At 39.2% G+C, this 27,621-nt stretch overlaps 1 protein-coding gene across 1 annotated transcript; it reads right to left on the bottom strand.

The window, feature by feature from the left end:
- Window positions 1-8,485: 8,485 nt before the first annotated feature.
- On the bottom strand, window positions 8,486-27,204 carry LOC120803670 (N-terminal EF-hand calcium-binding protein 1-like). The gene is made up of 12 exons (XM_040152392.1): window positions 26,802-27,204; window positions 23,531-23,555; window positions 18,829-18,937; window positions 17,248-17,273; window positions 16,801-16,898; window positions 12,275-12,533; window positions 11,997-12,076; window positions 10,632-10,685; window positions 10,299-10,411; window positions 10,089-10,166; window positions 9,868-9,959; window positions 8,486-8,783 (listed from the first exon to the last, which is right to left on the bottom strand). Exons 1-12 carry the CDS (start codon window positions 26,916-26,918, stop codon window positions 8,755-8,757), a joined length of 1,080 nt encoding a protein of 359 aa, XP_040008326.1. The 5' UTR covers window positions 26,919-27,204; the 3' UTR covers window positions 8,486-8,754.
- Window positions 27,205-27,621: the final 417 nt, after the last annotated feature.

The following is a 27,621-nucleotide window of genomic DNA, read 5'->3' as shown; positions in this document are numbered from 1 at the left end:
CTGATAGTAAAATCCCCTGTTGAGAGTAAAAATCAGTTAGATATGATATGAATTCTTGCTGCTTATAGGGAATGTAAGTTTCACCATCTATTTGAAAAAAAACTCCTACTCAAAATCAACAGCTAAACATATATATATATATATATATATATATATATATATATATATATATATATATATATAGATATTAGCACTGCTGTGTAAAGGTTTTGAAGCACTTCACAAAGAAAAAGTGAAAGAGGTTGCGACATTATTTCTCGACAGCTTTCCGTTTTATCTCCAAATTCTAGCCCATGTCAGGCTGATTTGCCTCAATTGACCGGGGGGCACTTGGCTCGGCGCTAATGGGTTGCACGTCACATTTTCAACCACTAGGTGGCGGTCTAAACGCGTTTCATATTGGAAACTTGCTTCTGGCTCTTTAGAGTCGCCTAATGCGGTAGAATAAAGGAAATGCACATAATATATACATTAAAAAAAAACGAACTTCACAAAGAAACGGGTGGTCCATTTTTGCTGTCAACATATCAATAGCCCTGGTCCTTGTGAGCAAAATGATCGATCACACTTTATTCGTTGTGTAGCTACCTGAGCAATTGGAGCATCTCCTTTGGCTGTGTCCCATTCTACCTGAGGGAAAATGAGGCCGTGCATAGGTTAACCGACTAGTTCCCTCTGTATGATGCTTTGGTGAACGACCCAAATTGTGGCGACCCTTGACCCCTGTGAAATCAGACAGGTTCAGTGACATGGTTTGATTTGGGTAAAACTTGACTAAAACGCAGTTTGAGTAAATCCTCGTTTTGTTATTTATTTTATTTATTAGTTATGAGGGTGTTGTAAAGTCATAGTTGCAGTCAGTTTGAACAAAAAAAAAAAAAACCCCCCAGGGAATACTGTTCTGTAATGAGCTGTATCTTCACAATTCTAATTATATGCATTTTCTGACTTTTTTTTTTTTCTAATCGTACATAAATTCAACATGTAATGTAATCCATTACAAATCTTGACTGCAACGTTTTACCTCAGATAATCCATTGCCAAATGGTCATGGTTGTTTTTAAAAACTACATGTGCAGTACAGACATATTTTGAAGCTAATAAGAGGGTATAGAGGGAGGTAGTAAAAAAAAATTCGGCCAGCTTGCTTTGCAGGCTTTTGCAGGCTTTTGTGAAATGGCGACGAAGAGCACAATCTAGTTCTCCAGAGTCCACCATGAACCGGCACTAAGGTGTGTGTGTGTGTGTGTGTTCAGTTGCCATTCTGCGGCGGGAGAACTAACTGAGCACTAGTTTTACTGAATGTGTAAAAAAAAGAGTGCATTCCGAGAATGAGCCCCGTTCTGTTTCGGCCTTCGTGTTTGCTTACTTGCATTACTATCGCCGCTGACAAGGTCGGCCGGCGATCGCCAAGCTCTGTTCGGGTGAACGTCTCAGCTTTGACAGGGGCGCAGCGCCGGCCGACACTGGATCTACCCAGGGCACTTTCTGCCACGAGTCCGGGGACTTTCCCCTGGGCGGGGGTTGGAGAAACCGGGTTCTCTGCTTGTAGCCCAGAGAGCAAGCCTTCTGAATGCCCGGATGTTTGATGGAGGACGCGGACCCTAAGTAGGGCGTGAGACGACAGCTATGCACGATCATGGTGTCTGAAAAGTCTCGCAGTCGAAAGGTTCAGCTTACAAAATGTCAGCCGCGGTTTGCGAAGATCGGCCTCGTTTTAAAAGATCGTCTCCGCTGTTTGCGAGAAGCTGGCTCTTGAATTAAAACTCTCAAAACAGCGAGGGATCATGGGAAATGTTAAAGCTATAGAAGCCAAATAAATGGCTACCACAAATGCTGTCTGCTTTACAGATCCTATTTGCTTATGTAGTGCAGAAGCGCATCGCATTCACGAAATAAAAACGATTGGAGGCCTTATCGCGTAATTATGACTTACTATCTCATATTAACGAGACCCTTATTACGAGATAATGTGGTCTAATGGGGCAGGAATGGGAACGCTTCAGAACTTGCCTGCGATTCATCAGGTATTTAGGATTTCTTCAGGATCAAAGTGATTCACTGATAGTTGTCAGTACATCCAATGGCACTGGACAAGAAACGGGAACTGTTAAAAGTTAATTTGGCGATTTTAACTTTCCAAAATGTAAACAGATACAGACTTGAATAAACGGGGCTCAGGTTGTAGCCCCCTGTGTAACTCACTGAATCCACGGCAATATTATGCTTCCTCTTCCTTGTAAAAGTTCACATGTAAAAATAATGTCCATGTACATTAATGTTTAAAACCAGGAGTAGACCTAAGGGGAAAACAAAAATTGCAAATTATTAATCAATGATTGTAGTCAAGTGTATATTATTAACTAAACGAAATAATATGCTTGACAGAAGAAGAAAAGGGAGGGGGGGGAAAAGCCTCTGAAAATCAGGAGTGGAAGACAGACCTTTTACTTAAGTAGAGATATTCTGTTCCAAATAAGTGATGCTTTCAAAATTTTAATTAGGCCTGAGTAAAAGTAGAAAAGTTTTAGCATTACAATATACTAGTACCAAATAGTACCAATGGTTATAGTATTCATTATGCAAAATGGCCCATTTCAGCATAATGTATATTTTATTATTGGATTATAATTTCTTTATGTTTTAATGTGTATATAACTAAAAGTTGCAGCTGATAAAGGTGAGGCTAAGTTTAGCTACCGTAGATACTGCTGGTTCACTATTCTGCCAGGGATCAATCTTATCTTAAAGTAAATTAATGCATCATCATTTATTTGTTGGTTACATTTTGTATTATTAATCCAAATATGCAAAAAGTAGCCTAATTTATTTTATCATGTTTGTTTTCTACCAGGAGGAAGTGACCAGGCTAAAGCATGGTCTATGCTCCATGTCAATTGGTTTTTTTAAAGACAACAAAAACAAGTTGTCTTCGAAATCAAAAAGCCATTGGTTTTCTTCTATTAGGACTGTGATACAGCTCTTCTTCCCAGCATGCTATGTTTTCTAGCATGCCATAGCAGCTCCTGTGGCACTGTTTTATGAGTATGATTCGAATTTAAAAAGGAAAAACAAGAAGTTATATTAGAAAATTCTCCCAAATAAAGTAACACTCTCTATTATATACAGTATTTACCAAAGAGTGATACCCTTACACAATTATGAGGTCTTCTCATACCACAGCACGGCTGTAAGTGTGCTGACTTTCATGCACTGCTGTGTGCGGGCGGTAGCTCTTTGGTGCATGAGAGGCTGCATTGTTGAGGTTATCCGGCAATAGCTGCTCAAAAATGTATTGTTTGCATGATTGCACTGATATGAAAATACACCCTAAAATTTAAAGTTAACGATTAGCATCTAAATCTGCAGTGTCACTACTGGCTATAGGTGTCAGATGAATGCAGTGAAGGGAAAAGTACAATATTATCACTGAGCATCAGTTTTCAAAGGCCTGAAGAGAAGCCCCTGAACAACTCTGGCCTGAACACCAGAGTTGTTGTGTCCTAAAGTAATTTGCTCTAATGCAATGAACCCTCAAGTTTACAATTCCCTCAACATAGTTTGTAATTGAGATATTTTTTGCATATTCTACATGGCCCATAGTATATGGACACACAAACACCGTATGTGGCTATTGAACATCTCATGTCAAAACCATGGCGTTCAATAGGCTGCTAGAACTCTCACTCCTCTGTGAAGGCTTTCCACAATACTCTGGAACCTGACTGCAGGGATTTGCTCCTATTCAGTCTCAACAGCATTAGAGAAGTCAGGCACTGATGCTGGCTCACTGTAGCTGTTCCACCTCATCCCAAAAGTGGTGGATGAGGTGTTGGTCAGAGCCCTGTGCAGGCAAGTCAAGTTCTTCTAAACCAAACCGGAAAACACGTTCCTTTTTTTTAAAAACAATTTTTTTAATTAGTGCAGTATGACATAACAAAAAAGCTGGCGCAGACTGAACAAACATAGATAAGAAGAAATATACAAAGAAACAAGACAAAGCAGACTCTGTGACCTAAATCAGTGCAGGTGTAGAGTTGTTGATGGGAGTAATATTTGTGTCATTTCGAATGAATATGTGTGTAAATGATGCTGGGCTCCATGCATGTACTGTATACATGAGCACTGGCATTTCTATATGGACCTCACTTTGTGCAGAGGGGCGTTGTCATGTTGAAACAGGAAAAAAGGGCCCCAGAAAAGTGCGCAATAGTATGTCACAGGGGTTTCCACATACTTTTGGACATATGGTGTAGCTGCATTGTTAATACTGCGGGTTTTTCCTCAAGGGTTAGATCTCCTGCATCCTTTTTATAAAATAATTTTTTATTAATCTCGTTATTCTCATTACTTCCACCCAGCGATGTTACCTTGTACACATTTTTTGTTCGTTGTTCACATCACAAGCACTCCAGTCTCACCCACCCTCTCCTATATCCTTTCATTCTATAGGTTTCCATCTCATCAGTTTTTATTCCCTCATCTTCCTCTCCTCTCTCCCCACTTTTTTTGTCCTGTATTTCATGGTGCCAATTTACCATCTCTCCACTCTTCGAAGAACATCCACCTCCTGTTACCATCACCCACTGACATTCTGCTCTGTTTCGTATTTCTTTTCATCATTTTTTTTTCATTTGGCCTCCTTCACCACAACGTCATGCATCATACTCCTCTGACAATGCCACTCTGCCTCTGCAAGATTATAATGTTGCAAATTAAGGTTATTTTAACCCGTTCCTGCTCTATTCTAATTTGCTTCCATATCTTTCTGTACTGTAATTTACCTGTTTTTCATCATCTTCTTCCTCTCTTCTCCTGTGGTGCTTTCAGCTCCACATCCTCTTGAACCCTTCCATCACTCTGTGGTTGGTCAAGTGTTTTTTCTGTCTAGCCAGACTATCCAGATAGCAACTCAGTACATAAGTACTGAACTGAACTATCCCAGGGTTGTTTTTAAGCACCCTGAAGCTTGTTAAGCAGCGATGCTATTTTGTACTTTAGTTTTAGTCTTCATTTTTGGTATCTTATTGGTTACAAAGCCGTTTAGTGACCTGATAATATAGCATCATAAGACTTGAGACAGCCAGTAGAATGAGATGATGTGCTTACTGTATGTCTCGCCACTCATTCAGGGCTGCATTGATGCATTATGTATTTAAAGACAAATTTGCTTATCTGTACTGGACCCCCAGAATCCCTCACTGTTTATTAGCAGGAGCAGGAACTTTGAGTTAAGCTAATGCTAAATGTCATCACTTCTGTTTTATTCAGATCTACTGAACTGAATATGTCTCAAAAAGGTCAGAAGTTATCGTTTGTTCGCTGATGCACTCCTCCGCTTATGTTTGTTTTATCTGCTGCTGATACGAATGTGTGGCCAATGGAAGTAGGCAGCGGAGCCCATCTGATGAGACAGATCAAACGCCTTCTATTTCAAGAAATGCATTTTGTGCCTTGGGCTGGCTGTAATCCCTCCTTGATCAGCTGTCACTAAGCTAGCCTGGAAAATGCTACAAGACATGTAGTTGTACCCTTCGCTGCGTTCTCTGAAACCTCAACTCCACACTGCCACCTCCTCGTCCTCCTTCCTCCAGCCTTCTGTTACCCTATAGCTTATCCCAACTCCATCCACTGGTGTGTGTGAGTAAGCATGTGTGTTTCACTTGCGGAAATAAGAGCTCAGGCTTTCTGCTTGGGTTTGCTTCCCTTCAGTGTCAATGCGCTCTGACAGCTGACCCTGATTTTCCTCTGCCACTGTGCCCCTGTCTCTTCAGACACCACTTCTTCCCTATCCTCCTTTTCTCATTTTTCTATGTTACTCTGCTCCCTAGCCCGTGTGTTCCCTCTCACACTGTCTCCAACTATTCTAACTTATTCTTAATTATAAACAAGCACAAACATATGCACAAAGGCTCCTAATTGATCAAAGAGCAGTGCAGTGACACTCAGGTGCATTAACATCATGGATAGAGAAAGCCTTGTCTGCTAATGGGTGCCAAACATCACAGAGGGCATCCATTTACAGGCAATTAATCCACACCATACTGACTGACTCTCCTTTTTCTTCCGTCCACCTTACATTTATTAGTGTCTGCTGAATTTGCTGTGGAAATAGACTCTTCTCTGCACAATCTGCAATAGGAAACTGCACAAAAAGAAGTAATAGCATCAAAATATTGTACCCACTCAATGGGAGATTGAAAATATAACATTTTGGATTGTGGAAGACCTGAATTGATGCTTGAAATTTACACATTATCATCGGCACAAATATAAGAGGTTTTTTAGCCGACATAGTTGGTGGTTGTTTTGGCCCCGACATCCCTGCAGAAGTCCCACTGTCACAGAGGAGAAAATAGCAGCAGGGAAGGATTAGGGTGTGAGATCTGTAGCAGCAGGAGAATTTCTCTCCATGAGAGGCTGCAGTTGTGAAAGGCCTCCTGCCTTGAACATCTTCAGGTCCTACAGTTCTCATCATAGAAAACCCTTTCCATTTAACTTTACCCTTGAAAAGACCTGGAAGGTTGGATTTCTGTCTGCCTGCTTGAACAATAGCAGATTCAGTTTTCAAGATATTTAGGTATTATTTGAACCATGTGACATATGTAAATGTAATTCATAAGAATGTCTACTAATTTAGACTGTTCTGAGTAATACTTTTGTCTACTATAATGTGAGGTAACACATTACACTGGCCTATTTTTTTAAGTTTGAATATACATTCTTGGATCAAAAGTGTCAGTGCACAACAATAGTGTTAGTACTTAAAACAGAAATCCTCATATGTGAGTTATATAATACATAGATTATGTATAAGGAAGATTTTCTTCAAGCACATAGTGAAAAATTCTGCCTTAATCTGCCTATTTTTGGTATCTAATGCACTCTGGGATAAAGATTTTGTGAGGTCAAATATACCCTGATGTTTACATTCAATTAAGACTGAAAATATAGAGAAATATAGATATAAATATATGCGAATGTTAGCAGTCTACTGTTGCTGTAGCGGACACTTTGACAATAAAGTGTCTAGATGAGAGCTGTTTCATGTTGTGTAGGAGGAGGAAGAGCCAATTGGCTTTGAAGAGTGAAAACCAGCTAATTGTCACAGATTCAACACAAGGTCGGCTAGAAATTTCTTTTTTTTTAGACGTGTCTCAGCTGCATATAGCGTAAGCTTATATTTACAAGGTATTCTCAGTTTGTCAGTATTATTCAGTGAAGGAGAAATTATTCCCTCTTTTTCCAGTTTCTTTGATGGCTGTCTCTCATGGATTCTAACACAATTTAAAGCTGAATTGTTTTTTTTTTAAGTTTCAAAAGCTTAGGACCAAAATAAGAACCCAGTATTTACTCCTGCTAACAAATTTAACAAAGGCTGTTTAGTGAAAAAACAAACACAATACGAGGAAACTGCTCAATATGTGGGCCACTTCTTGCCATTAACTGTAATTTACTCTGATAATAAACATCCATAATTTCTTTATTAGATAGCAGTTCATAAATATTTTACTCAGCTTAAGCAAAGAGACAAGTAATGCATCTATTCATGTCATCAACATGTCATGAACTTTATTTCATGCCAGAAAACAATCATAACATCCACATAACAACGTATATTCTTCATAAAGAAATGATAAACACTTCAAAGAAAGAGAACACATTCATTCCTCGCTTTATCAGACCAACCGAAGCTCAATATACTATTATACTGTACACTTACCAGTGTTCTACAACAATTACCTACATATCACAGCTTTTATTAACTACTGTACACAATCTTAATCAACTTACATCTTATGTCATTAGACAGAACAGTTTCAGCTTTATTTCTGTACTCAAAATATAAACTTCTATTTATGTTTACTGTACCTTTAAACTTTTCTGATTACACACTGCAAATGCAAAATCATGGCTGTTGAGTTTTATTTATAGAGTAACAGTACAGGCAAACTGCACAGTTATTTGGTTAATTGTCATTGCCTGCTAATGTCTTACTACATGTCATTGCAGCTCTTGGCTTGTTAAAACAGCATATAATTCTACATTTTCAATAGACAATCTACAATAAATGTCCTTTCTTCACAATAAGGTCCATGTTTCATATTTTTCTAAAGTGCAAAAGTGACACACGGATGATAAAAGTTCAGATTCGGACCATCATCATTCATTGACCTTATTCTATCTAACGGTTGTCTAACCCTTCAGCAAAACGACACTTGGTTCCAAAGTTTTTGAAGAAGACAAACAAAGCATAAAACCACAGAGAGAGCAACGCAGAAGGCAGGTTAACCCTACCACTATTTCTGTTTTTGTCTGTACTGAAGAATGAGTGATGGAAAGTGATGGATGGAAAGATCAGTTGTTATTAATATGATTGTATTTTTGTGGCAACGCTGACATTATATCTACTCTAAGATGTAGTTTTGATTGAAATAAACTAGCACAGAGGAATAAGAAATCATGCAAATCTTTTTTTTTTTTAATTTCTTGTGTGTCTATTAAATCAGAAGCAAGAAATACAGATCCTGATCACACAATAAAATATTACATTACCTCAATTCTTTCTATTCTTAGGTTTTAGTTTGTTTATGCAGTCTTCTTTTTCATAACTTTGGATTATGGCTTTGCAAAAAATATCCTGGTCATGCCATGAGGAAAAAGTGAATATCAAGGAACAAAAAAGAAAAAACAATTATACAATCGCCTTTTACTCCTGCTTTTATTGTGTTGAATATCAGCCGCTTTGCTCTGTCAGTTGTTGTTCATAATCCACCAAGAGGCTGTGAAATGAAACAAAATTTAAGAATCTGTCATTTCTGGTCTTTGCTTGAGCCAAATCAATTAGAAATGACAAAAGGAATAGAAGCAAAGTAAGAACATTTATTTCTGTTCATTAAAAAAATATATAATGTGTGACTTATCTAATTCACGTAATAAACATGCATTAACAGATTTTTTTTGGCCACTTGGGTGTAGCAGAAACAAGCTGTAAATGCAGCAATGACTTTCACCTTTTAAATTGATATGTCAAACTCTGTAGAAAACAGTCACCTATTTAAACACCCAACAGATCTGGCACAACATTAGCTTAGCATTTGGAGTCCTGTTTCTGGTCACCTGGCAAATGTAAGTCCAATATTCACTCTCCTTTTAGCTCTCTTTTTGGTCTCTACCAACTCCTGTGGGAAATAACTGGCTCTTCAGCTGCTAAATACTCCACTGTGTTCCCCAGCTTGTTAACTGTGTCTGTCTGTTGTTTGGCGCTGAGCAGGGATTGTACACTGGGATTTTAGAGCTTTTAATCTGAAAACAGCTGCCACTTGCATCTGGATATAATGCTGATGAGAGTGGTGAGAGTAAACCCAACAGTATCGTTACAGGCTGGAAAACTAAAACAAAGCGCTAAAAGATACTAAAATGCCCCATTAGAGCTGAGGGGAACTACTCTCTACACTATGAGCAACTCCTTTCAGATAGAAACATAAGGTAATTTGATCCATTGTTAAAATAAAAATATTGATGATAGCAATATTAAAGGTATATTTTACCAATAATGCACCTGAATTCTATTTTTTCCTGCAAATTATTCTCTCAGGAAGACTTTAACTAAGCTCTTAGGTTCATTTCACCTATAATCCTTTCTGTCACGAATGACTGAAAACCCCTGTTCATTTAGTGAAGTATGTGTAATAATATTTTTCCACAAGGTCATGTTATTTTTTATTTTATTTTCACAGTTTTACTGAGAATAGTTATAATTAGTTCATACAACTATCACTTAAAACAAACTGGATTAATGTGAGATTTGGTGCATGAAATTGCAATGTTCACCAAGAGATTATTGTGTAAAGGTCTAGTTCCTACCTGGGAGGAGCATAGTGGAGACCATCTCCGGCTCTTCCAGTGAGTCGATAATACAGCGCTGGAAGGTCTTAGTGATGGACGACTGCAGGTAGCTGAGTGGAAACGGGTGGAAAGGATCAGACCGTCATTTTGTCTCTCAGCAATAACACTGTGAAATTCACTGTGAAATTCTCAGAACGTGATTTCTGCTCTAATACGCCATGAAGCCCCTCTGATCCTACCTCATCCAGGAGAGACGGTCCTGCCAGAATTCATACATGATGAAGCATGATCTGTCTGGCAGGTTCTGGACTGACACACTAAAAATAAAAAGAGACAGAGAGTAAAAAAAGAGGACAGTGGAGGTTATCCTGTATGTTTGGGAAAATTGAAGCTGTCCAAAGTGGCTGCATGAGGCAAAAAAAGGCACGGAGAAAGAGAAAGGGACATACTGCAGGTTGTTTAGCTGGCTGATGGTGGCATCTGTGTAGATTTTGAGAGCTTGCTGAAACTGCGCCACATCCCTCTCCTTCACAGACATTTGTCTCTGAACCAGAAGAATGTTCTAGAAAAAAAACCAGAGTCATAATGACATTGTCAAATAATGTCATTTCTAGCTATTTCTAGCTAAAACATACACAAATCAGATGCAACAAAAAGCACTTGAACACCTCAAACATAGTATCAGCATCATATATATATATAATATATTTGATTTTGTGCAGAGATATATAATCTAACACAATCATATTGGTGAACCTATATTTAACACAAGTTGTACTCACCGATTTATACGTCCCAGCTAATGTGTCCTCTTTGAGAGGTTCAAGATGTGGACTCTGAAAATGGGGGCATAAATATTTCAGTCAACCATGAGCTGAACAAGAATTAGGAGCAGAACTGGTTCAGCTGAATCCAGCAGAAGTATGGCCTCTAGTTACTGCCTGTCACAAAGCATTGGCTTTCACAAGGAAGAGATTTCCATGTTCATATTAACCCTCTAACAGCCTCACTGCAGCTCAGAGGACTGTGGTTTTACTATATTCTTGTCTGCACAGCCAAGATAAGAAAATGTAATTATAAGTGTGTTAGCATGCTAACCCATTATCCTTGCAGTGCTGATATCTAACCTTGAGAAATGCCTCATCTACAATTTCAGATGAATATTTTAAAAGCAAAAGCAAAATTTAAATGAAATAAATGCCTACAGCAGCACCTAGGTCCAAATATTGGTGGCTTTCTGTAAATTTCAAAACATCTATTGCATGTGTTGTCCCAGAGCACCAAAATCAGGACTGAATCCGTGCCGCACTGGCAAACTGATGCATCAGTATCTGTAAATCTATGTGAAGTATCAATTTTTCGAACAACCACTGTGTCTTGCCGGCTCACTGAAACCTCTTCTCAGTGTCCAGTCTAAGTGAAGCCCAGCATGTAATCATGTAATCTTATGCATGGCATTCGGTGTGTATAGTGCAATGCAGCTTTGCACTTTGTACAAATCATCCTCTCTGACAACATGTCAGATCCCATACTGTAGGGCAAACACTGCACATTATATCTGCAAAACAGAGTAGGGCTCTTTTGGTCTGCTTGACATTTCTGCCTGTAACAGCCTCTGTAGTTAAAACTGATCCGCGCAAAGAGCAATTCTGCCTCATGAGCAAAACCTTTTGGATGCAACTTCTACTCTTTCTAACACATGAAAATGAAACATTTTTGTGTACCACCTCACCAGTGAAGGGCTGCTCCGGTCTTGTGGCTCTCAACTCTTTGGATTAAATATTATTGTTATATTGGTATTTAAATGACTTAAATTCTTATGAGGGTAACCATATTAAATTTTTTTCAAAATTTGGGGGTAGTTTGAGCCATTTGTGCCTTCATTTTGTTTATTGAAGTGAAAAATTCAATCCACTCTGATACTGTTCCACATTTTGGGAAATACACTGATTGTCTCTGTTGTCGAGAGTTAGATGAGAGGATCGATACCACTCTCAGGTCTGTCTGCTAATTATGAACCTAGAGCCAGGAGACACTTATCTTAGCTTAGCATAAAGACTGGAAGCAAGGGGGAACAGCTAGCCTGGATCTATCCAAAGGTAAAAGCATCCTCATTCTGACCAAAAACAAACAGATTTTATACAAACCTCACACTCCAGTTTGTCTATGAGTTGCTCCAGCTGGTTGATCTGGGAACCCCAGTGGTTGTCTGGCTCCACACTGACCCCTGACCCCAAAAACAAATATGAGCACAACACAACACAGGACGTCTGACCAAAGACAGTTCTATTTTGGATTACCTACCGTGAGCATCCTCCTGAGCCCAATAGCTTCAATATGCCCTTAAATCCCCAGTATTCTGCCAAACTTTTGCCCTTGTCAAATTTACCTCCAGCATCTTAAGATAATTGTCACTGAAGTTTACCTGTGGTGAGCATGCCAGAGAAGGGGTCAGTAGGGGAGAGACACATGTTCTTCTGGATGCGTCTACCGGGGCGTTTGGCCAACCTCTGGACAGGCAGGTCCTGGGGCTTCTTCGTTATCCTCCTCCCTGTACAGCCCTGGTCATGAACAGCCTCCATAGCACAGTCCAGGGATGACTGAAGGGACTGCAACTGGGTGGAGGTCTCCCTCAGCAGGAAGCGCGTCACAAACTGACCCACCACTGATGAACCCTGATACTCCTTGAGGGAAGAGTAAGGGTAGAATGAAGGAAAAGAATCAGCCATGATGTAGAGAAAATAAATCAAATTTTCGTTTGATCATCGTTCATTAATTTCTTATGTTAAGTCCCGGAAATGTCTCCTGTTTCCTTTGTTAGGATTATGCCCTCTCTCCCTCTTTCAATAAAGAATAGGATCTGCCTTTTTAGGCATCTTATTGCAGTGATTTAGTGAGAGGAGCTAAGTTAAAATAGCATTATTCCCACCTACCCCTTTAAACCAGTCCAAACATGCATGGTCAGAACATGTCACTGTGTAGATTACCCTGAATTAATGCATGCAAAGCACACAATGCAACAATGGTGTATTCCGTGAACTAAAAAGTGCAATTATGATAATGTATTGATGCCTGCTGCCAGTTTTCAGAGACTGTTCTGAGCACAGTGAGCTTCAGTGTAATGGCTGCTTTTTTTTTTTAAAGCTGTGCTACTCAACATAAACACAACTTTGCCAGCTCAGCCTTTTTAGATAACGAAGCCTTTCATCCTCACCAGCACCCTGTGGTGCAAAGAAATAGGGTTCAGAAGAAATGAAGGGGAGACGTTTGAAAAATGACCAGCAAGCTTGCTGGAATCTTTGTTTCTACTTCTTTCTGTTTTCTCGGCAGTAGAGATACTGCACTATGTGAGTAATGAACCTCAGTCCTTTTCTCAATTTGTCCTCTCTTTCTTTTTGAGATACTGGAGCTGTAACAATACAGCAAATGTTTTCTTTTCAAATCAGGACACGGCAACAACACAGAAGATACTTTTTAGTCTGTTGATTTCATTATTTTACTATTTGTGTCCCCAGGCATCAAAAAAGCATTATAAACTGGAGTTCATGTAAAGGTTTTAAACATGTTTTTGAATTCAATAACTAAGACTAAGTAACTAATTCAGGACGGCTGAAAAAGCATGTGCTCTTCAGGGCAAAGGAAGATTTTCGACGGACTAATAGCAACATGACAAATGCATAAGCTGTTTGAAGGCACTGGTCATACAGAGAAGGGGAAAGTACAAGAGAAAGAGAAAAAGAGCCAGACAGGGAGACACTGTCAGAGAAGATGGATGAGCAGAGAAAGGAGATAAAACAGAGAGGAAGAAAAGTATGCACCTGAGTGAATGATAGACTTGGGTTAAAAAAGAGGGAAAGAAACTGAAAGAGGAAGAGATTAGCGCGGATGAATAATGGTTGTGTGTTTATGGTGCAGTCATTTGGAGGACATCTGACATCAGATCAGTACGACAGCTGGGGGGGTTTGTCAGTCTTAGTTACTGTCATCTGTACTCCACTAGCACCCTACGTCAGCTCTCTTACTATCATCAGTAACACCCACTTCCTGCACTGCAATGAAAATAAGTCACTGCATACGACAGAAAACAACCTCATTATAAGACTGCGTCCAAATCCATTCATCTATCTGTTTACAATCTGCGCCCGATTCTCCTCCTTAGCCAAACAGAAATAAATATTTCCTAGTTGCCTTAACGTAGAGGGTTAGGTGAGATCGATAAAAGGTGAGCTGAGCTATTATTTCTTAGTGGAAGTTCTCTGATGTTGATCTCAAGTGTATGTGTGCCTAAACCAGCATAACTAAAGCTCTACATGTCAGAGTCTTTAATTCCCCCTGTATCTCATGGAATATACAGTATACAGTTCTGCTTGACCAGGCTTATACAGACATTACATAACCCTCGAATTAGCATGTTTCACAATCCCAGCCTGACGATATGATGAGGTGCTGTGTCTCATTATCTGGAAATACATGTAAAAGAATCACTGGTGTAAAAGTTTCACTCTTTTGAACTGATCAGTGCTTTTGTCTATTTCAAATCCAGTGCCTCTTTTTCTTAAATTTACATGTAGGATGGAACATATGAGTAATGAAACTAAATATATGCAAACTTGATGAAATCATGTTACTGGTAATACTGGTTACTGAATAGTGGTTTTAAATGAAAAGCAAAAAAATACTCCATGTAATGTCAAATGGCCACTGCAATGCAATCTGTGCTATAGTGTGAAGATGAAAGACACACAAATTAACAGCAGTAATAACATGCAATGTGTTGCTAGAGGCAATGTTCTTCTCATGTGAATGGGATTTTTGCTTGAATGTGCATATTGCAGCATTCATGTGTTCCTGCAAGTTACAGAACCTACCAGAACATTTTCACGTTGAACATATACCAATCAGCCATAACATTGCAGTCACAGGTTTTAATTTTATACACACACACACACACACACACACACACACACACACACACACACACACACACACACACAGTAAAACTGGTTTTAATGTTATGTTGTGGCTGATCAGTGTAAAGATGGTGTCCCCTAAACGCCTCACATGCAGACTATCCGTAGACGGTAGCTGGGCAGCTGCGCACAGAGAAGCCTCTAGTTCCCACTCAGTTACTGCAGCACATGCAACTCAGAGAGGTGTGTTGCCAAAAATTAGTTATTTTGAAAAGAGTGAAATAAAGCGTTGTAATATAAGATTTATTTAAGTTGAACCCAAGCAATTTATCTACCTGTGTGGGCCGTCCAAATTGAGCCTATGTATGGGAAACACTTTAGCAGTGTCGCTCTAGGGATGGCAATGTTGTGTCGGTCAGTCCACCACTTTGGTCCAGGCTGAAATATCCAGATGGTGCACAGAGGACTAGTACTGACTTTGGTGATCTCCTGACTTGTCCTCTAGCACTACTGTAAAGTTCACATTTGTGGTTTTGAGTGAAGTATCTCGACAACTGTTGGATGGATTGCAATGAACTTTGGTTCAGATGTTCATCACCCCCTTAGGATGAATTGTAATAACTTTGGTGTTCCATTACTGCCATTTTTCATCTGGCACCATCATCAGGTCAAAATTTTCGTTTGTTAATTACTTTGGTTTATGACCAAATATCTTCAAAACTAATGACATTCCCATAAGCCTAAACTTTACATTCCGTTTAGTGCTAATTAACTAATGTTAGCATGCTAACATGTGAAACTAAGATGACAATCATGGTAAGCAGAGCTTACCTGAGATGAAGATGAGCATAAATGAAATCAAAAATGAAGTAAAGGTTGAATGAAAAATTGAACGAAAAATTGAAAGGAAAATACAAAAACTCATTGGTTGTCAATGCTTTTATATAATCCAGTACAGTTAACAAAATCTATTTTAAATTTGGCTACATTGCTTTACTGGATAGACTTCAGCATCTGCTTATTCATATGAAACCTACTATACTTTGCTTTATAATCTGCAATATGCAGTGATTTACTGACTTGTGAATTATGGTCAAACCCAGAAGTAGCTGTCCAAGATGTCGGACCTTATTGGCCATAAACCTTTTGCACTTGCACATGCGCAACTCACATCTACGGTTAACTTAGATCATGTAGTGACACCTGCTAAATATTAGCATTATAGCATGCTGAGTAGGAAAATCCATTGATGATTATATCTCCCACTTGGTGAAAAGAACTACAGACATGTCCACAAACAACAGTTGGTAAAATGGCTGCAAATCCACCACCGCTATCAGATACATCAGAATAAAATCCAATATTAACACTAATACAATCCATTCAATTTATTTTATAGGATCTGTATCTGTTTTAACTTGTTAATAAATTGCTCCTAATACATAAGGCAACAAAAGTAGCTAACTAGGGCTAACCACCTTGGAATAATGTGTGAACACTCCTAAATCAGAATAACTATATGAATGCAGCATAAGTACAGCCTCACATAAATTGCTTTACCTCCTCTTACAGTTTTACATAAAAATGTATCAAACCAAATGATTTTATCTACCTGGGCGGGTTTTAATCTACATAAACATGATGATTAATTTTCAAAAACAAACAGCTGCCATGTATCTCACACCAACAATTTGACATCAACTGTCTTGTTAGAGGAGGTCATTTTTAAAAGTACGGCTTATCTTGTAAGGCTCTGTGAGCTTATGTTTGAAAATGTACGGTAAGTGAGGAGAGGCAGAGTCAGTCATGCTGGGCAGTTTTCTTTTTCTTCTGTATCACAAGACCTCTGATAGGGTTTCAAACTGACAGCTGAGGGACAAACAAAAAAGCTTGTCTGAATGCTTGGAGGAATGATTGATGCTGGCAAATGTTCTGAAAGTTACTGAAATGGATAATAGTCTGCTGATGTCGTGCTACATTTGACTTATGTCTTGACATGAAAAGTTCAACACAGGGCAGAGAGGAAACTATCATCACCCACCTCTTTAGTTTTATCCATGGCCTTCAAAATGGCCACATTCAGCTTTTCCAGAGCAGACAGGACATTGACGTATTCTCCCAGATGTGGAGTGAAGTACTCTGGAGGAGAAGATTTGTTAAGCACTTTCAACATGGTTTGTGTGTAGATCAGCACACTGATCAGTGATGTTTTCCACAAGAAGGACATAATCAATACTGACACTAATGGCATGAATCAGAATTAAAGTAGTTTGGCCAATGCCATAATTACATCTTGAATGCTGAGTCACTGAGATGGGGCATGCTTGGGTTTAAACTATGGTCATCAGACAGCTGAAGCCAAGAGCAAAACCGCGAAACCTTGGGCTTTTGTGATACATAAAAGCAAGCTTATGTAATGTATATAAAGTTCTGAGATCGATATTGATAGCACGCTGAATAAAATGATGCAAGAATGACACAGAATTACCTGAGAGTTTGTCTATGTCCAGGTTGCTGTGAAGGGGGATGACAATGGAAAGAAGAGTAAAAGAGTCATGCTGATTAAAGAGTTATCATTGGAGAGCTTGAAATAGCTTTCTTAAAGCACTGAGAGTCCAGCCTTTTTGTCTTGTTGTGGCCAGTCCACCACTTTGGTCCAGAGTGAAAAATCTCAGTAACTTTTAGATGGATTGCCATGCAATTTTGTACAGCTATTCATGGTCCCCCATGGAACGAATCCGACTGACTTTGATTATCCCCTCACGTTTCCCTCTAATGCAACCAATCACCTGGTTATTTAAAATTTGGCGAAATATCTTGACAACTGTTAAATGGACTGTCACGAAATTTGGTACAGATTTTTATGGTCCTTAGAAGATAAATGCTAATAACTTCGGTAAATTTTTGACTTTTCATCTAGTGCTACTATCTGGTCAAAATTTTAATTTGTATAGTGTTTCGGTTTATGGCCAAATACCAGGAAAAATAAGGACATTTTCACCAGTCTCAGCTGTACATTGTGTTCAAATTAGCATGCTAACATGATAAAATAAGATAGTGAACATTACAACTGTAAACATTGTACCTTGCTAACATCAGTATGTTAGCATTGTTATTGTGAGAATGTTAGCATGCCAACGTTAGCCACTAGCATGGCTGTAGACTCTTGTTTTCTTGTAATAGTGTAACTCTCCATGTGAAACAAGGAGGCTTTCATTTTCACTACTGATCTCAGAGGGGCATTTACACAAGGAAATAAACAACGGAGCACCAGTGCCTTGTAACTAAACATAATAGCATTTGTACGGCACATAAAGTACAGCTACAATGTACAAAATTATAGTTATTATAATGTTGAGTTTATTTTACTGGACATTGGCATAGTAAGGCAAAATTTCTTGGACATCATATTTGTACACTTTGGATATTTGTGTTGTTTCATGCAGTATTATATGCAATTAAGATCTCAATAACTTCATGAGAGAGATCAATAATAAAATAGTATTTAATTTGATCATGTTACCTTATTCAATATCTAGTTATATCGTTTTGATAAGTTAATGCACAGCTAGAGTGTTTGTTTTGCAAAATTTCTTGTCGTCTCCGCTTTTTTTACTTTTTACTTCTGCAAATAAAGTTGAGATGCACATTTAATTGCGTAGCTAAAGCTCTAACACCTGAGAGGTCATTCTTCACTGTGATTGGTTGGTACTTCAGTGATGCCAACAGCACAAAATGATATGTAATTTTTATTTCATCACTGTTGGGCCCACAGACACAGCAAAGAATGCCCACATTAACAAATGATTCTTATTCTAATAAAATTTTTTCGAGTTTAATTGTGAGCCAGTGGCACAGGCAAATATAAACATACTTAACAATCTTATTTGTGCTCATCAGTGTGCAAACTCAGGGGCTTTCATGCCAGATTTAAGGCTCTCTATGGAATATTGACATAATCTGCACTGAAGTGAGGCATTGACATCTCACTGCCAGGCAGCAGTAGAGCAGGAGGGGCTACAGATGGCAGCGCAGGGTTGGAGGATATCCAGAAGGAAGATGAGCTTACTCTGTCTGCTGCCTGTCGATGGAGTAATACAGCTCCTGCATCTGCTCATCGGTGAGGATACCATCAGTGAAGTACGACTGGAACTCCTCCATAGACAGCTTCCCGTCATCTGAAAGGAGACACACTAGTAAAATTTAAGGCTAATTTGGCTTCACGACACTAAATTAATTCCAGTGATGAGCTCAAAAGTGCTGCTGCAAATGAAATTATTCACATCAGCCGGCATAGTCGTGAAATCTTCTGTCTTTATTTGGCTTTAAAGCTTTTGTCAAGGACAGAACTTGAGGCAATAAACTACACTCACATAGAACTAAATTAAACTTGGAATGTTATTGACCCTCACCAGACTCCATTACTACAACAAATGATTAGTTGTAATAATTTCCTAATTGAGCAAAACATTTTCTTTTGAAACGAGTTACTTATTAAAAATAATTTACCCACTGTTTCAAGCTGAAACCTTTTGAGACCCTGCTCTCAGATCCCTGCCAGACAACAGCGCTCTGATTGACAGGCCTGAGCCGACGGTAAATCCTGTCCTCTGTCAGTTGGTAAGAGTAATTGCGACTTGTTACCAGCTCACACTGTGGATGGCTCTGGACATGATGCATTTTGCGGCAAAAGCTTGTTAGCACATTGATAAGTTTTCAGAAGAGATTTTCTCCTGATTTCAGCAAGTTATATTCTGTATCTACTACATAAATTAACATTAAAGTGGAAAGTGTTTTACATTATTTAGCTGTTAATTTATCACTCATCATTACATTAAGATGAAAATCTGTGTGTTTACTGAACATTTGTTGTGGTCTGGCCACCTAAGACCTCGGCTGGGAGATGAAGCTAGTAGAGGAGGACAAATCATAATTCCTTTCTCAAACTTCCCCTTAAAAAAATCTTCTTTCCACATGGTGTAGGAGTAAACACAGCCTGTTGCACCTCTGACTCATTCTCCAGCCTTCTCCATCAGAGATGATTTAATGTAGATTCACACCCGATTAGACACCCCAGAAGCAAGTTACAGTGCAGCTCAGATGGCAGATTATGCAAGTGTTCACTGTTTCTCTGGGAGCAGAGCTGCAGTTGCAGTGTTTGTCTGAAAAGCTAAAGGACAGTAATCTTTCCAGTGTGAATTGTGCCCCGAGGATATCTTACCAATTTCATCATTCAATTACAATGTGCAGAAATAAACATTGTTGGCACTACACCACGATCAGTATTGAAACAATCAGTCGATTATCAATCAGTAAGACTGTCCTGAAAAAAACTACAGCATTGGTTGTTTGGTCAAACACTTCAAAATGATTCATGTTTAGGTTTTCTTGATTCTTGTGGCCATGGCAATAATGACTGTTGTCTTTTAAGAGCACAGACTGAATTAGAGTGACGCTTTTATGGCTTGCAGTTAGCAAAACTTAGCCAAACCTTAACCATGGAGACACCAGATCACAAATGCTCATATGGATTGTTTGGGGGGGGGGGGTGTTGGCAAAATGCCTGTTTTGTAATTTATGTTGGAGGACTAGTGGGATTAGTGGATCGACAATAATTGAACTACCATTTCAGTCATTTATCAGGCAAACTTGTCAAACATTTGTTGTTTCCAGTTTCTGAAATGTGAAGATTTCCTTCAAGTTTTACGTCATTTAAGAAAAAAAGGATGAAAAAAATGATTGGCCGCAGAAATAATAACTATACCAGTACATATGTACAGATCTTGTGAACTTTTATAATTATCTTACATATAAAAACACAGCTTGCTACTATAAGAGCAGACTACACATTTCCCTCCACTCCTCCACTTTGTTTCACTGGTACACACTGCAAGCAATCTGAATGTTAATTTGTACTCAAAGTGATTAAAAACTGTGCACTTCTTATTCCCTGCCTTGTGCAGGGCTTTTCCACATTGTGAAGTGGTCTAGTCTACTTTAACAACGTGTTGCAATATGATGTTACACGCTGACTCGTCAATGTGTCTCTTTATCGATGCCATTAGCCAAAATTTATGTCGTTTTTTTGGTATTGTGTGACGAAAAGAGCTGGTCACTGTCATCAGCATTCAGCTCAGAAAGTGAGATTTAATTAAAGAATATTCCAGTTCTGTTCAAATTTATCCTGGGATTTATGACTAACAACTGTCAATATGAAACCTCTGCAGGGAAGTTTGTGTTTGTTCAGATGCATGATAAATTAGTACCTCACGACAGGAGCACGGCAGCTTAATGGCTTTAATTGTCTCACTTCACACTGAATAAAACTGCAGCTCTAACTGTGACCTAAATGAAAATCTGTCCTTGTGCTAAAGCTCATGTCTTTCCAGGAACACTTTTCCTTGACGGTATCCTATAGCTAAAAGTGCTAAAATTGAAGCAGCAGCAACAATTGATAAAGCCCAACAGTGCAATTCAGGAGAATATGAGAGATAAGAATAGATTTAAGAGCAAATATAGACAAAAAGTACTCAGAGAGTTTTTCTCGTACAGAGAAAAATTTCAATTTTAAGTTGTTTTTATTAGCATTGTGCAGTATATTCTGTTTCGAAATGAAAGTACTGTCTGTACACGTTGCCCCAAATCCCAGGTGAGCTGCAACAATTATTCGAGTGATAATCTGCAACTATTTTGATTTTAAAAATGTACCCGGGTGTCGGTTTCTCGAACGCGAGGATTTGCTGCTTTTCCTTGTCCTATATGGGAGTAAATTGAATATCTTTAGGCTTTGGACTGTTGGTCAGAATATACAAGCAAATCGAAGGCATCCCTGTGGGCTTAGAGAAACCGAAAATAGCATTTTCACTATTTTTTAACATTTTATAGACTGAACAATCAATTGATTGATCTAGACAATAATCAGCTGATTATTCGATAATGAAACGAATCATTAGTTGAAACCGTAGTTTGGACTAATTGAATTAAAAAATTTTGCTGCCAAAACATTTAAGGGATAAATTACGGCTGAATATCTGCATTTCACAAACAACTGATAATGTTACTGTCCTCCATCCAGAGCTGCAGCACTTTTCTACATCACTGCTTCCTGTGAGAATTCAGCTGTGGTCTACAATCCTCTCTGCTACACCACTGAATACAGCATTAATTAAAAAAAAAACTGCAAGTGAACAAATATGTGACAGCGATTCTTATTATCTGAGTGTCTAGAGAGAAAAAGCAAAACCACTGTGTGCGCTTAGACATCACCTCTCCAAAACATATTCTTTCATATTAAATTTTTCCTTGTTATGTTTTATACCAGTTTGTTAACAGCTTGTTTTCTTTAAATATACAATAAGAACAAAGCAACAATGATGAAACTAGGTCAAGTAAAACCATACATATCTGTGTTATAAGACTAAACGAAGACATCTTGTTACATTGTGAATCCTTGTGTGTCTGTCTGAAAAAAGCGTGCAGCAACATAAATATATTAGAAACTAATCTCAGCTCCAGGCTATTCTCTTACTCATACAATTGTTTTGTTTTTGTTTGTTTTTGTTTTTTGCTTTTAAAAAATGTAATTCCTCATTACAATAGCGTGGAGGAAAGGAGTTTAGCCCTCATTATGTGGTAAATCCGCAGTGCTCGAGGCATATCATGGCAGCCCACTCAGCGCTGATTGGAAGGAGGCACTTCCTCTCGGGTGCACGACTCAGAGAATGCGTGAAGGCGAGAACAAGCAGAGCTCGACTGCAAATACACGATAGCTACCACAAACATGCGACAGAGCTCTTCTCTGGCTTTATCCTCCTTCTTTCTTCAGAGAGTCAAAAATAGAAGCTTTATGTGAGTGCCGGGGGACAAACTAATGAGTTTTTTTGTATCTGAATTGTCCACATTTCAGATACATTTCAGAGGTGCGAGGCACCTCAGGCAACCCCTGCTCATGGCAGCACATGTTGCATCATTACTCCTGTTCTTATGTAAGACATGCACATTCCTCACATTCCGTTTAGTACGGTAAAAAAAGATATTAATTTTCTAAATACGGATGATGCACAAAGACTGAGTTGGCTGTTCACATGTAAAACATATAAATTAGCCAGGTATCTGGAGGAAGCCTGGGAGGAGAGAAAAAAACCTGTTTATCCAGTCAGTTCATAGATGTGTAACAGTTCTTTATGCAAATAGTTCACTTGGGATTTTTTCGCATTGTCTTTTATTATTTTTTGTGTATTTCTTTTTCCCCCACATGTTCTGTATATGCAATACAGGAAGCAGATGTATGTTTTGTAAAATAGGGTGTCTTGTAATCCCAAGTAGGATGGGCCAAATGTATTGGCATGATACAGAAATAAAAAATATTTGTATGTATGTATGTATACTACAAACTTGTGTATACTTATGTTGCAATATTTGCTATATAAAACTGGCTATCACTGAGATGAGCTGCTGCACCGGAGGAATTAGTCCTGTAAAATCCAGTCACATCACAAAACCAAAAACATGCAGCTGCACCTGACCTTGGTCATTTATATCCTTTCTATCTGGATCTCTCAAAGATGGCAATAAAACAAAACTATAAGTTCTGAGAGGGTCACATAAATCCCCTCAGAGCAAAAACAGGCTGCCTGTTTGAACAGAGCCCTCAAAGTTGTGCCTTTTTTTCCACTGATGCATCTCATTTGTGTGTGTAACTCCTTCAAAGACTTTTAATTGAGTTTTAATTAGCTGTATAATCCAATTAGCTATGTATTTTTCTTACTCACCATTTTTGTCTGCCCGGCGGAATATCTGCAATAAGAGAGGAAGTTCATGTTTAGGTTTTTAGGTCTGAAGCACTTGCATTAATGACAAAAAAAAACACCAGAAAATTAAAAAAAAAAAAAAAACCCCAGCAACAATATTTAAAATTTTGTGCAATTAGGAGGAAATACAGTATCTTGATGTGGTAACAGAAAATTTACATGTTTAGCTATAATATAAAGATACAATGCAACACAAATGTTAAAGGAGAGGAGCTGTAATTTCCATATTTCAATAACAAAGGAGACATGGGACATCTCAGGAAATGAAATGCTGACATTTATGTGCACCCAAGAGGAGCTTTGGAATGATAGCTTTTATTTTTTTTTTCCTCTCCGGGCATTGAGAACAATCATGCTGCTTGAAATTATTTCACAAGGTTTCGTGCAAAACCTGCACAAGCAGAAAGCGACGACCCTTTTCCTGCCCTTTCATTTAAGCTGTGAGCACTGTAATAAAATCATTACTAATATAAAAAAAAGCTTCATCACCATGTAACACCGAACCTATTAGAGGTCAGATCCGTTTGGAGAGTGTGGGGTGTTGTGTGCGAGATTAGAGTGGCACCTCTTTCGTTTCAGCGTTTTGTTTTGTTTTTTTCACCATGTGTGGACCAATAGAGTCCAGTTGCTGGCTGATTAACTGTATCATCAGAGTGGAGTGGTGCACTCTCATCCAGCTGTCACCTTTCAAGCACAGCGTAGTGTGAAGGCCTGAACATGCTCTGCTTACATCCTATTTTTTATCTACTTTTTTTTATCTACTATGACTCACAGAAAATCTATACAAGAAGTAGTAGTGCTGAACAAATGTACAGAGAACAAAATATTGCACTGAATTTCTAAGGAACCTGTAAAAATGTCTGTCTTTATGGTCCAAACCAGAGTAAACTTAAAGGACCATATATTTGCAAATCATGTATACATGTACTGTATGTATTAAACACATAGTGAACAGCTTTAGACATTTTACATGTTTCCTACAATTGTAGACGTCAATTTCTTTTACATTCCTTTCTATACGGGATAAAAATCAATTGGCAGAGTCAGTGAAAGATAAAGTCTAAATGAATTGATTTCACAGTTACACTATTACTGTGTGGTTTAGTTTAAGGGCAGATTCATTTGAAAACAATAATGTAACATTGACAAAAATGAATGCAGACTTGATGTTCACTATGATGGAACATCATACAACGAACGATTTTTGCTAGCTCAAGCTAGCAAAAATCTCTGTTATAAGATAAAATTTCCAAAATGTTGGACCTGATGTATTGGTTGGGCCCAAAACAAAAAAACACAAAACGTAGAAAGGTTAGCTGTAATCTAAGTATAAGTGAGTTTGTAGTGAATTGGCTAAACCATGCAAAATAACCAGTATGGTCTTTTTACACCTCTGGACTGACCAGCAGGAATCATGACTTTTGAATGCAGGTGATGGGATGAAACGTGGAGGCTCTACTGTCACTGTAAGATCTGCCTGAGCCGTAGGAGTGCTGATGCAAGCATCCCGTCTAAAAGGCATCAGAGGAAGCCAACAGGGAGCTGCTCCATAAAATGTAGGAAACAAATTGAGAGCAATAAACATCGGCTCTGGAGAAACCTGAGTAGGAGATTTACTGGCCTTTATTTCTCCTTTGTGCTGCTAAGTGGGAGGTCGGTGGAGTCGATGGAGGTGCTGTCATCCCACAGAGCTGATGAAGACCTTCTAAAACCAATGTTAGTTATATGGATGCTGCTCGGTTGTATTTTATATCTCAGACAGTCCCTGGGGCCTGATAATATGCCATACTGAGTCTTATTGAACACAATAACACTACAGGATGAGGGGTAACTGACACTCTGAGGACATCTACAGCATCCCAGCCATGTATGAAACAACACCATATGAAAACCCTGTTTCCCATCAGTCTCTGAAACAAATTATTCTCTCAAAAACAGCAGCAAAATGCCTCTCAGGGATATAAAGGCTAACAGCCTTCGCACAAATGTGAGTCTGTTAAACCGCACAATGAGTCTTTTAGATCATCTAATTACATAAATCGACAAAAACTCTTTTTTAGAGCGAGGGAGACAAAAAAACACACCAAAAAAAGCTTCCTCAAGTCTAAGTGAGCAGTAATGAGTCTGTGCAGAAGCAGAAAACCACAAATGAAACTCAGTGTTCTGTAAAATACTGCAGATATGACCGGAGCACAAGCATGATTTAGTTGTTAGGGAAGAAAGAGGAATGAAAGAGAAATGATTCCTTGCTCTTTGTACTGGGAAGGGGCTGTGAAAGGTCGAATTAGCTGCCGTCCAGCGAGATCACACTCTACATTTCTGCGGTTATTAAAGAATAAATGACCACCCATTAGCCACTGCAATAGGTTCAGTGAGGAAATGCAGCATCAAGCTGAAGAGAACGGATGCTAACTGCAGTTCAAACCAAATGTGCTCTTTTTGCAGTCTAATGTTTCCTTTTGCTGGCCAAAGATCTGCCCTAGGGAACCAGAGAATCTTATTCTCTGTTGTAGTTTTTGGAGTGCCCCCAGTAAACCAGAGGCAAAGCAGCCATAAAGGTTCCAAGCATAAGGCTTCGTTTTAAAATACAAGTCAATATAATCCTGCATGTACACATTAGTATCGCCGTCTTCTACACAGAGGTGTTTTCATACTGTTGCAAAACGAAAGAGAACCAGGCAGCTGAGTTAGAGAACATTTCTGTGCACGTAAATCCGACACTCTGTCGACCGTGTGAGCAATATCTCGGATAAATAATTCAAAACTTTGGATCTTTCTATTTTTGTATTTTCCGTTTAGAGCTTCGTGGAAGGAAGGCTGCTCGCTAAAGACGTGGGTCTACACCATAGCGTGTTTGCTACAGACAAACATGCACGTTTCACCTGGGGCGCCACCAATGTCATGACCCCATGCACACGCAGCCCGATTTAAGGCAACCGCATCGTAAGCGCACCGACACGCCGGTTTGGTCGGACGACCGTCATTCTCTGTTGTTGTTCACGCGCTCACCGGTCTTACATAACGGGGCGGCTGCACATCAAGCGAGTGACCCGACGCGAAGCCTGAGGACGGCGAACCGCTCGCCCTGTGTACCCCCCCGCGAGACGAGCCCCCTAAGACGCGTCCAAACGTGGACGCGATCCTGCTTAAAAAAAAAAAAACCCCGGAAAAGAAATGTGCAGGAGGGGGACTCGTGAAGCCACAAGGCGCCGCGACGCCAGCGTGTACTTACATCGTGAAACAGAGCGATGCCTTGGTTTTGGTTGTGGTCAAGCTTCTGCTGCTGTCTCGAGTGTTCGTGCTTGGCTGATTGAAGACACATGGTGATCATTTCTGTACATGCCAGCATTTTTTTGCCGCTTTCGATGCGATGTCAGCCCTTTTATTTTTCCGGAAAGATTGTCCTGTCGCCGTGTGTTGTTTTTTTGTTTTTGTTTTGTTTGTTTGTTGGTTTTGTGGTTCGTTTTGTCCTTGTCTGGGTGGATGGATGGAGGGTGATGAGGATGCCGTTGCTGTGATCCTGTCGGGATGAGACGGACCCTGCCTGCCTGCTGCCCTCTTCTGCCTGATGCCCGAACGCCTGCGCGTCGACAAAACAGCAGGAAGAAAAAAATAAATAAATAAAACTCCGCCCCTACACGAGCAGCAGCAGCAGCAGCAGCAGCAGCAGCATCGATTCATAAAAAGCCCGAGGAATGCACCCTCTGCCGGCGAGGACACACACACACACACTGTCCGATAAATGGTCAATTACAGACTGGCTGACAGGGAGGGTTTTACATTACACGACATATTTAGCACAATCAAAAAAAAAAAAAAATCCAGGACTTAGACTTAAAAATAAAATACCTTCCCCTAAGTGTGTGGTGTGAGTAGTAGGAGTGGCCATAAGGCTGGGCTGGTACCACTGTACGCCGGTGCCCCCGTGTCACATTTATAATATAAAAACGTCAGCAGCAAAAATTAAATAATATACACAGTGTGTGTCGTCGTCAATGTATTTGTCCGCGATCATTGTAGCCATGAAACCGTAACTGGTGTATAAACAATTA

This window comes from Xiphias gladius, chromosome 18 (assembly GCF_016859285.1).
Source record: "Xiphias gladius isolate SHS-SW01 ecotype Sanya breed wild chromosome 18, ASM1685928v1, whole genome shotgun sequence".
NCBI lineage: Eukaryota > Metazoa > Chordata > Actinopteri > Istiophoriformes > Xiphiidae > Xiphias > Xiphias gladius.
Note: the sequence above shows the minus strand (reverse complement) of the source record. Positions and strands in the feature narration are given on the sequence as shown.

Coding starts and splice junctions, on each gene's coding strand:
- LOC120803670 (XM_040152392.1), bottom strand. CDS start 26,918: ATGCTGGCATGTACAGAAATGATCACCATGTGTCTTCAATCAGCCAAG. Junction 10,686..11,996: donor TAGACAAACTGGAGTGTGAG/GTTTGTATAAAA, acceptor CCCCATTTTCAG/AGTCCACATCTTGAACCTCT. Junction 9,960..10,088: donor GACCGTCTCTCCTGGATGAG/GTAGGATCAGAG, acceptor GTTTCCACTCAG/CTACCTGCAGTCGTCCATCA.